The sequence below is a fragment of the Gadus chalcogrammus genome, chromosome 6, assembly GCF_026213295.1.
Source record: "Gadus chalcogrammus isolate NIFS_2021 chromosome 6, NIFS_Gcha_1.0, whole genome shotgun sequence".
Lineage (NCBI taxonomy): Eukaryota > Metazoa > Chordata > Actinopteri > Gadiformes > Gadidae > Gadus > Gadus chalcogrammus.
The window spans coordinates 21,620,705-21,630,704 of NC_079417.1; the positions used below are offsets into that span (position 1 = coordinate 21,620,705).

The 10,000-nt window shown below is 47.5% G+C and overlaps 2 protein-coding genes across 2 annotated transcripts in view; one reads left to right on the forward strand and one right to left on the reverse strand.

The window, feature by feature from the left end:
- LOC130384296 (myosin light chain 4-like) overlaps positions 1 to 445 on the forward strand; it is a 1,433-nt gene extending 988 nt beyond the window's left edge. The window contains exon 1 of the mRNA XM_056592419.1: positions 1 to 445. This exon is cut by the window's left edge and continues 988 nt beyond it. The gene's annotated coding sequence lies outside the window, so the exon portion shown is untranslated.
- The window catches only part of LOC130384295 (regulator of G-protein signaling 3-like), a 28,602-nt gene that overhangs the window by 949 nt on the left and 17,653 nt on the right, over positions 1 to 10,000 (reverse strand). The window contains exons 12-27 of the mRNA XM_056592418.1: positions 9,279 to 9,360; positions 8,897 to 9,002; positions 8,709 to 8,787; positions 8,087 to 8,305; positions 7,706 to 7,745; positions 6,997 to 7,292; positions 6,791 to 6,874; positions 6,560 to 6,671; positions 6,065 to 6,237; positions 4,792 to 5,410; positions 4,296 to 4,513; positions 4,139 to 4,182; positions 3,936 to 4,025; positions 2,076 to 2,137; positions 1,821 to 1,987; positions 1 to 1,729 (exon numbers count right to left, since the gene is read on the reverse strand). The exon at positions 1 to 1,729 is cut by the window's left edge and continues 949 nt beyond it. Of these exons, the coding sequence (XP_056448393.1) occupies positions 1,451 to 1,729; positions 1,821 to 1,987; positions 2,076 to 2,137; positions 3,936 to 4,025; positions 4,139 to 4,182; positions 4,296 to 4,513; positions 4,792 to 5,410; positions 6,065 to 6,237; positions 6,560 to 6,671; positions 6,791 to 6,874; positions 6,997 to 7,292; positions 7,706 to 7,745; positions 8,087 to 8,305; positions 8,709 to 8,787; positions 8,897 to 9,002; positions 9,279 to 9,360 (2,670 nt within the window). The 3' untranslated portion in view covers positions 1 to 1,450. The remainder of the gene's footprint in view (positions 1,730 to 1,820; positions 1,988 to 2,075; positions 2,138 to 3,935; positions 4,026 to 4,138; positions 4,183 to 4,295; positions 4,514 to 4,791; positions 5,411 to 6,064; positions 6,238 to 6,559; positions 6,672 to 6,790; positions 6,875 to 6,996; positions 7,293 to 7,705; positions 7,746 to 8,086; positions 8,306 to 8,708; positions 8,788 to 8,896; positions 9,003 to 9,278; positions 9,361 to 10,000) is intronic.

Below are 10,000 nucleotides of genomic sequence, written 5' to 3' on the forward strand. Positions count from 1 at the left end.
ATATTAAAGTCATTAACATACTGTATGTCTACTGGGTTGATTGTGAAGACTTTTTTGGACTCATTTTTCTGTTCATTGAACGTTTTATTTCCACTGGGTGTCATTCTGTCCTCTGAATCAATAACAGGAACATGAAACAATGTTTCAAAATAATTATTGAAACGTTTTTTGTTGCTGTGGGCTCCTTTAATAAATCCAAAACTGCCGCTGGGCTGCAATTTTAAAGTAAATTGTTTATTGCCATTATTTATCAATGACGTATTTATATTATTAGATTATTAACACCATTACTTCTTGTAATTATACCAAAGATATTGTGGCTTGTATTGATAATCTATGGTTATCTATTGTAGAACAAATACCCATCCTTGGACAAACTACATCTGGTCAGCTATCATTCTGTGTTAACGTTTCTACTACTCATATTGTGTATTAAAAACATTTATTTTGATTTCAGCATATTCTAATTAACATTTTAAATAAGGCTTAGTTATGAATTCTTCACTTCTGATATGACACATTTTCTAAGTGGGATTAAGAAGGTACATCTTGTTTGATACCAAACAGCACCAAACTGACGAAGAGAAGCCATAATGAGGTGTTAATGGGACGTTTTATTTCCACTCTGGAGCAGCCGTACTGAAGTCTGACACCAATGAACTACAATCAGAAACAATAGCTTTGCAGGGCCATCGCTACAACACATTGCATGCTGGGATACATTTAGATAGACTTGTAAAGCGGTCTACAAGGAGTACAAAATACTTTCAGAACTCTTAACACTGGTCAGGGTTAAAGCATCTATAAGGCTGTTCTCCAGCCAGTGTAGTATTGTTATAATATATATGTAGCTTGCAGCCACCAGTACGAACCGACGAGCACGCCAAGACTGCATGTTCATCAGATATTAAAGTATTACAAATGTGTCCTTATAGAACTACCTGTATAATAGATTCACTACTATAGTATACTATTTATAGAATAAATACAATGTCCTTCATGAAAAAGAATAATAGTATGTATGTTGCCATGGTTCTTTAACCATGGCAACGTGGAAGACGCTGTGATTTTTGGATAACATCCGGCATTGATTTGGTAAAACAACTGTCGCGGGCCACTGGCGATTCGCTACTATCAATCATCTGGCTAGCAGCATTAATCAACCTATAGATTACCTGTTAGGCTAAACAGATCCCAAGACCTGCTAAAAAGCCTTTCATCGTATTAAAACCAGGATTTACTCCTCTAGCAGGAATCTTCAAGCCAAGCTAACCGTCTAGATCAGAAACAGATCTGTCCGTCTGTCTACATCTAAAGGCCTAAACATGCTTCTGTGACGATATATGTTAATGTAGCTGCAGCTGGTAGAGGAGCCAAGTGGGCACATAGCATCCACATGTGGGCAGAAGCTTGTTTTAGGTTTTAGGCAAGTAGTTCATGACCACAGTGCTCATATCAGTGTCTTTTGCTCTGATTGGCTGGCCAGAGACGTGGGACCTATCCCGTTGAAGGACTTGGTAGATCCTTTCTCATTCTGGCAGTCCGTTTGTGCATGTGCTGGCCTCTGGTTGGCCAGCTGAGAGTAGAGGAGGGACTTGAGAAATCGTGGATAACTGTCACTTTCCATCAAGCTGTATATCTGTTCCTGTGCCAGCTGGAAGGAGGCGGGGCCAGGAGCCTGACGCAGGTTCTGATTGGTCACCTCCCTGACAGATGAATCCACATTGACCTGTGGGAGAAAGGGGCGATGGTCATACCAAAGACGGACAGAAAGCTGGACATTCACGTGGACAGAGGAACATATGGACAGACAGGAGTACCTGTCGAGAAGCACTTGTCGAGATGAACTCGTTGAAGATGCTGTGGGCTCTGGTTGCCATCTTGTTCAGCGTGCGCGTCTTCTTGTATTTATCCACAGCCAACCAGAAGTCCAGGTTTTCCTCGCTGAACTCTGACCTCAGGAAGTGTCGAAACACTGCCATGCCGTCTGATCAACCAGGAAAGAGTTTTAACACATGACACATGACATATGAGCTGTTCATGTGTGTACAGTAATGTGTGCATTCTGTACCTACATTTGTTGGACAGCAGAGCCTCAAAGCTGTCCGCCCACCTCCACACCTCTTCCAGGGGGGGTCTGAGAAAATAAATAACAGAGAGTTAGAAATTAGTCTAATCATGTTTAAAGAGCAAATGAACGCCAAATGTTTTCAGATGTTTTATATGATCATTGTAATCTATGCTGTTTTATCAGTGTTTCTGAAATAAGACCATAATTGAGAGGTAACGGTCGCCAGTCTCAGCCAAACACTTTGGGACGTTCCACTCTGCTGCGAACGCAGGTGGCGTTTCAAAGCTCTCTTATGTCACGACCAAGGAACGACCAAGGTGTGTGTGGACATGTGGACGTGTAGAGCTCTGTCCGGGCAAAGGGTTTACTGCGGCGTCCGAGAGAAAGTTAAGCTACCTGGATACTTTTGTGTTTTAGTTAACGCCACGATGTGTGGCGCCAGGGGCGTTGCTAGGTTTCTGAAACATCCGGGGCTTAGCCCAAGAGGGAATAGGACAGGCAAATTTTGTTGTATACTTTATTGCGCATGCACATTTTTTTTCATAATGCTTTACCTAAATAAAAAAAATAAGCAGGTAATTACATTGAATAGCTACCTGACTGCTGCTTATCCCCAGACATCTAAAGTTCCATTCAAGTTATTTAAGAGTAAAATGAATACAAGTGAGACAGACCAGGGCCACTAATCACACTAAGGGCCGACATGGAGTTTACTGACATGCCTTCTTTTTAATCCAAAAAGTAAAAACAACATATTTATGAATATATTGTATACAACCTGCGTAGAGGGTCATATAGGCTAGGTTTCATTTCAACATTTTAGGGGACAAAATATAGGTGGGGGGTATGGGGGTGCTCCCCTAGAAACTTTTAAGCGTCAAACACTTAATTTCCTGCATTCTGGTGGATTTTTATTCATCTATCTGTGCCTGCAGATAGTCTGCATCATTTTATAGTGGAAATATTTTTTTTTCTGTGAAGGAAAAGACAACATTCAGGTTCCTAAAGAAACAACTATTATGGAGTATAATGCAGTAAGGCTCTCAGGCATCCTGGATTTTTCAAAACTTTCTGCAAATTGAAAACACATCACATGTTTTGGGTATTTCTTTTTTAGGAATCATGACTCAGCCCCAGTGTTAACTATTTATGACACTTAACATTGGTGATGAAATGACAGCCACCATTGGAATTGAAAAGGGTGGGCAGCTAGCTAGTTAGCTAAATTGTAACTTAAGGTCAAAGTTGGAAACAAATCATGTTAGCATTCATCCTTCGACATGTGACACAATCAGTCATCAATATTGGCATGCTATTTAGCCTCATAGATTGGCCTATTTACAGCCCACAGAAAACTGACATATTTTCCTCAATGCAAGTTCATCAATTCATGGCTTAAAATCTTGAGCAGTATAACAGAAATTCCTAGCAATTAGCTACGCAAGAGTCGTAACATATTGGAGCATGTGCGACGTGCGGATATGGCACAGGCTCTGAATGCAGCAAAATATAAAAAAAAAGAAAAGAAAATTATAATATTTTTTTTCTTTCTTTTTTTAACAAAAAAGATTCAGGGCTAATCAATTTAGATCCGGGGATTAGCCCCGAATAGAACAGCCTAGTGACACCACTGTGTGGCGCTATTCATCGCTCCTTATAACGCTCAAACACAACGACGGTACTTAATTAAGGATCTGAAAGTTGCCTTAGGTCGTAACACAACCGCCCTACCCCCTCCTTCCTGGAACTCTCAGGCGGAAACGAAACTAAACAATAAATACATCTGAAAGGGAATCCCCCCTATCAGTCTGTTCACTGACATTTTGAGTTGTGTCTCTCTAAGGGTACAACTGAGTGTGTTTACCGGCCGTTTCTGAATGCTCTCTCCAGACTGTTGGCATTAAAGTTGTTTTGTCGTCGTAGAAACGCCATGCGGCTTCTGATGTCTTCAGCTCTGAACAAACACAAACGATGTTCACATTGTTTCACGTTAACGAGGAACTTGAGTATGAGTGGGAACATGACAGATCTACGGGGACATGTAATTGTATTTGTGCATCCACTTACAAGCTCTTCTTCCTCTTTTGGTGGCCGTATTTAGACTCTCTGTCCTGGAAACGCAGAGACAGGTGGAAAAACAGAGAGACGACAAGGAGCCATTTTAGGACAGTCAGGCGACAGGTGGGGTCATGTGATGACATCCCAACAAATGGACAGCACCCACCTTCACCCCGTTGAGGAAGTGGAACATCTGTTGGAGGGACCCCCCCTCTCGGGTCAGCTCTCTCCTGAGGGTGTGCGGGGAGGGAGGGCGGCCCTGGTCGGGTTCAGAGGTCGAAGGTCGTGTGAGCCTGTGGATGGTGCTGTCAGACAGGAAGTAGGGGGATCGAGGTTCCTGGAGAAGGGATCCTTCAGACAGAGAGCGTTGTAGGGAACGTGGGGCTAGGGAATAGAGAGATAAAGGGGATTAATTCAATGCTACAAAACCTGGATTCTCCATTCATTTATAAAAAGATGAGCGATGACGATGAGCTTCACATCAATAGTCAGCAGGTCAGAGATAATTTATTGGCTGATGGCCAATAGGCTTAAATTAGTCAAACCAGGCAAACAAATACAAGCAATAGCAAATGCATGACTTGACTTGGACTTGATTAGTATAACTAAGCAACACTGAAAAGCAGTGACAGGTATACATACACAGTGCACGTTTGCCTCACCTCCTAGCCTAAATGGGGAGGTACACTCCTGAACCAGGTCCTCCTCTTCCTCCTCCTCCTCCTCCTCTTCGTCCTCAGTACTGTGGCCCGCCCGCTGGGTCTTTCTCGCGGAGCGTACCATGTCGTAGGGGGGCGGGGGAGAGATGGGGGGGAGAGGCGAGGAGCAGCACGAGAGAGGCGCAGAGTCGCCCCCCCAGATGCTCTCGGAGGCCTCCGACACGCTCTGGCCCTCCGCGGCCTGCCGCTCCTCCCTCTCCTGCTCCCTCTCCCTCCTCGTCTCCCTCCCCTTGCAGGTCCTCCCGCAGAGCCGCTCCGTCACCCTGTCTCCCTCCGCCTCCCCTCCGCCGCCCCCCCTCCCCTCCCGCTCCCTCCACAGCGGGGGGTAGCTGCTCCGCTTGGAGGGGGACTCCATGGGGGAGGCCAGGATCCAGGGGGAGGGGCCGCACCGCTCTGGGGAGAAGGGGAGGAAGTGGGGAGGAGGAGGGTGAGGGTGAGGAGGGTGAGGAGGGTGGGGAGGAGGGGAGGAGGTGCGCAGAGGGAGGTCCGAAAAGGTGGCGTAAGGGGAGGAGGGTCTGGAGGTGAGGTCGAGCTGTCCCAGGGACAGGAGGCTCACGTCCCTCTGCAGAGGAGGGGAGGAGCAGAGGAGGAGAGGGGAAGGAGAGGGAGGAGAGGAGGAGAGACGGAAATAAGAGGAGGTAAGGAGATGAGATCGAATCATTTAACATGTAACCTTACAAACTATTAAATAGACAATATTTTTTATCTTTCCAAGATTAGTTTAAACAAGCTAGTCTGATCTTGGTCGACTATAAATGCACCAATATCGAAATCAGGGCTGCAATTCGATTTCCAACCTGAAGATGGCAGCAAAGTCTTCAGGTTGAGCAACTACATGTGTTTAGACAGAGCAAACAAGTGAGGTAGTATCTACCTTATGTTGTTATTTCGACCAAAATAACAACATAAGTATAATCAGTACTATTGAAATTGCAATGTTTTTCAACGGCTGCCAGAACATCGCGAACACTGGCCTGGTTTGTATATACACGCAAGTCGCAGTGAGATGACATGCAATCATTCACGTTGTAATGTTGACCAATTGCAGGTAACAGGCATGTGGGAAAAGTTTCACAGCGATTGACGCCCAAATTGGAACTTTGATTTGTGGACAGAAGGCTGCCATGTTGCCTCTGCCCCTGTTTAGTTTAAAGCATCGAGGCATTTACAGAAGGAGAGGGAGAGAGTGATGGGGGAAAGAGACAGGGAGGTCTACCTGGTTGCTGTGTGGGGTCTCCACGGGGACAGCCAGCTGTTGGGTGATGTTGTCATGGAGACAGAGGCTGACTCTGGTCTTCTGGTCGTGGCTGAAAGCCTCCAGGCTGATATCACACTCCCAGTGCTCACACACACACTGAGCCAGATAGAGACGCAGGGGCTCAGAGTTCACTGGAAACCCAACACACACACACACACACACACACACACACACACACACACACACACACACACACACACACACACACACACACACACACACACACACACACACACACACACACACACACACACACACACACACACAGAAAGTGTATCAAGACATATTACAAATTGATGCCAACATAGCCAGAGTGTGTGTGTGTGTGTGTGTGTGTGTGTGTGTGTGTGTGTGTGTGTGTGTGTGTGTGTGTGTGTGTGTGTGTGTGTGTGTGTGTGTGTGTGCGTTTGTGTGTGTGTGTGTGTGTGTGTGTGTGGGAGTTTGTCTAAGTACCATAGTGCAGGCGGGTGTTATGAAGATACAGAGGACTCTGGAGGACGTTACAGCGTCCGGCCTCATCCTCTCTGGTCAGTAAGATCAGGTCTGTATAGATCAGCACAGTCACCTGCAGGGGGGGCACAGAGGCTCAAGTTAAGAAACAGCATTGCTGCAACCCAAACGCTCCTTAACCTTTAGGGTCCGTTGCGGTTCCCTGTGGTCTGGGAGGGGGGTTACCGTGGTTACCTTGGTGGGCTGCAGCGGCCCTTGGTGCAGAACCATCTCCTCCGCCATGAGCAGCGTTCTGTCCGCACTGCACAGGTCCAGAGGCTACAATGACAACAACGACAACAGGCTTGTTTACCCAAACCGAACCAAACAGTAACGCAACGCTGACGCAACACCAAAATAAAAACTAGATCCTGTTTTGTGTGCGCTCTCACGGTTCTCACCTGGACGAAGACGGGGAAGATGAGGGTTTTGGGCGCCAGCGTGCCATAGGCTCCGTAGCCGGAGCACGGCGCGTGGGACTGGACCATGGTGCAGTTCTGGTAGTTGTTGTAGCAACCGGACAGGACTGGTGTCGTGGAGAGGACGAGGGATGTGGAGGAGGACGGAGGGGGCAAGGTGGTGGTTTGGAAGGAGTGTCCTCCTCCTCCTCCTGTGCTCCACTCCACGGGGGGCTGCTGGAGGAAGTGAGGCTCCTGCTGGTGGAGCCCCCTACTGGGGTGGGTCTGGTACAGCCGTCCTGGACGAGGACAGAGACACAAGCCGCGTTCCTGTTTGTCCCCTTGTGCCCTATACAGCCCACTGTTTACAGAGTCACCATTTCGTAGGGTTGTCGGAAATGATAGTGGCCAGATCGGACTGCAATGATGCGCAGCGGTTTTCATCATCATTGGATTCGTTCAAAAGAGATGGTCGGTGAACCCTTTTTACGGTTCAATACTTTATGTTAAAACCTCAACCTGCTGCCGTGACCCGATTTGTGTGCTCCGACAATTTCTACAGAGAGAGATCATTGCAGGATACAAGGATACAAGGATACAAGGATACAAGGATACAAGGATACAAGGATACAAGGATACAAGGATACAAGGATACAAGGATACAAGGCTACAATTCCACCCTTTGTAACAACAGTGTGTTTTGGTATCTTACCGATGGTGCCATTTTCATCCTGGTATACAGTCTGAAGCATCTGAAAGAGAGAAGGAGAGAGTGAGGGACAGGGACAGGGAGAGAGAGAGACAGAGAGAGAGAGAGAGAGAGAGAGAGAGAGAGAGAGAGAGAGAGAGAGAGAGAGAGAGAGAGAGAGAGAGAGAGAGAGAGAGATACACAAAGACAGAGAGACACAGAGACACAGAGATAGAGATTAACTTCATTATTAACTTGAATTTGCTCAATAGATTGCATTTCTATTCACAGACAGAACCTTGCCCTGATGCTGTGGCCCTGATAATGTGGATGAACAACAGTGTTATTCTATCAGCATTAACTGGCTGAATGGCACAACATCAGACAACACCCAATCCCACCCACCTGGCTTCCTGGATTGACGGGCGAGAGGATAATATAGTTGTCTCCGTTTGATGACGTGACCCGTGTGCCCTTGAGTGTGGTGGTTGTGGTGGCGGGGGGGTAACTTGGTTCCTCCTCTCGCCACAGCGACCCCAGACGGGACTTCACGCCTGACCCTTGACCTCTGCGGCGGCCATGTTTGCTATTAGGAGGATGAGGAAGGAGCTTCTTCACTGTCGTCTAGTAGGAGAGGAGCAAGCAGAAGATCAGACTACGAGGAGAGCAACAAGGAAAGAGGAGAGACCATTAGGATAGGAGAGACCACTAGGAGAGGAGAGACCACTAGGAACAGAACAACAAGGAGAGAGGAGAGAGGAGAGACCACCAGAAGCAGAACAAGGAGGGAGGAGCAACCACTAGGATAGAAGAGACCACTAGGAGCAGAACAACAAGGAGAGAGGAGAGACCACTAGGTGAGGAAAGAGGAGAGACCACTAGGAGAGGAGAGACCACTAGGAGAGGAGAGACCATCAGGAGGAGAACAACAAGGAGAGAGGAGAGACCACTAGGAGGAGAACAACAAGGAGAGAGGAGAGACCACTAGGAGGAGAACAATAAATGGTGGTAATGAATGTATAGTTACAGAGGCGGGTGAGACTGCACAGGGTGGCTTCAAGTCGGGTTGACCCCTCCAGACCACCAGGACTATCTGAGTAGAGCTCCTACAAGGGGGGGGGGGGGGGGGGGGGGGGGGGGGGGGGAGCGAGAATGAGAGACACATACTGTCTATCCACACAGTGATGGCCTCAGCCAGAGCAGAGGGTGGAGTACCTGATGGCGTGGGCCAGGTCCACACACTGCCAGCTCTCCACGGGAACACCGTTCATCTGCAGAACACAATCACCCTGCTGGAGGCCTGCCTGGTTACCCGGGCCACCTGCACACACACACACACACACGCACACACACACACACACACACACACACACACACACACACACACACACACACACACACACACACACACACACACACACACACACACACACACACACACACACACACACACACCCTCAAACATGCAAGCCCACACATGCACACGCACATCCACAAAAACATCCACACGCGTATTTATTAATAAAAGTGCGTACAGAGCAATGCAGCGAGCGTGTGATTGCTCGGCCTGTGTGTAGCAGGACTGCCTCGGCCTCACCTGGCTCCACAGACTGAACTCGTACGGGACTGTCGGAGCAGATGGTGAACCCAAAGCCATCGTTCCCTCGCATGATGCTCACCTGCAAAACACACCAATCACAGCTGTAGAAAGGCTGGCTGTAGAAAAAGAATAGGCCATTTGGAAATGACACTAATATCCAGAGAATACAACACTGTGGGTTCATATACTTATTAGCAGGAGTCATAAAGCTGTGACCCCTCGAGACAAGTACAGTATAGTAGAAACCAGTACAGTATAGGACACCAGTACAGTATAGGAGAACAATACATTATAGTAAAGAGCAGTACAGTATAGGAGCCTAGTACAGTATGGTAGAGACTAGTAAAGTCTGGTAGAGACCAGTACAGTACAGGGCCGATACAGTAAAGGAGACAGCCAGTATAGAATGGGGCAATCCCACTGCTCAGTCCGCTTCTGCAGGTCCCGGGCTAAGTGCAAGCCAGAGGCAAAGCCCTTACGCATAATGTTCTCAAGCCCCAGGCTGGAAGCACTCTAACAGTTTTATCTCTTACTGCAAACATGGTTAATGTGTGTCTTAATTGATTTGGGAGTCCTGGGAAAGTCTGCGCTCCACTTGCTGTGGACACGGCCCAGCAAGCCCCGGGCTAAAGCTCATGCTCGCCCTCTTCATGACAACATAGTGTGAACACTTTGGTAGCCCTGGGCTTGGTAAAACAAAGGCCTGAGCTAACCACACT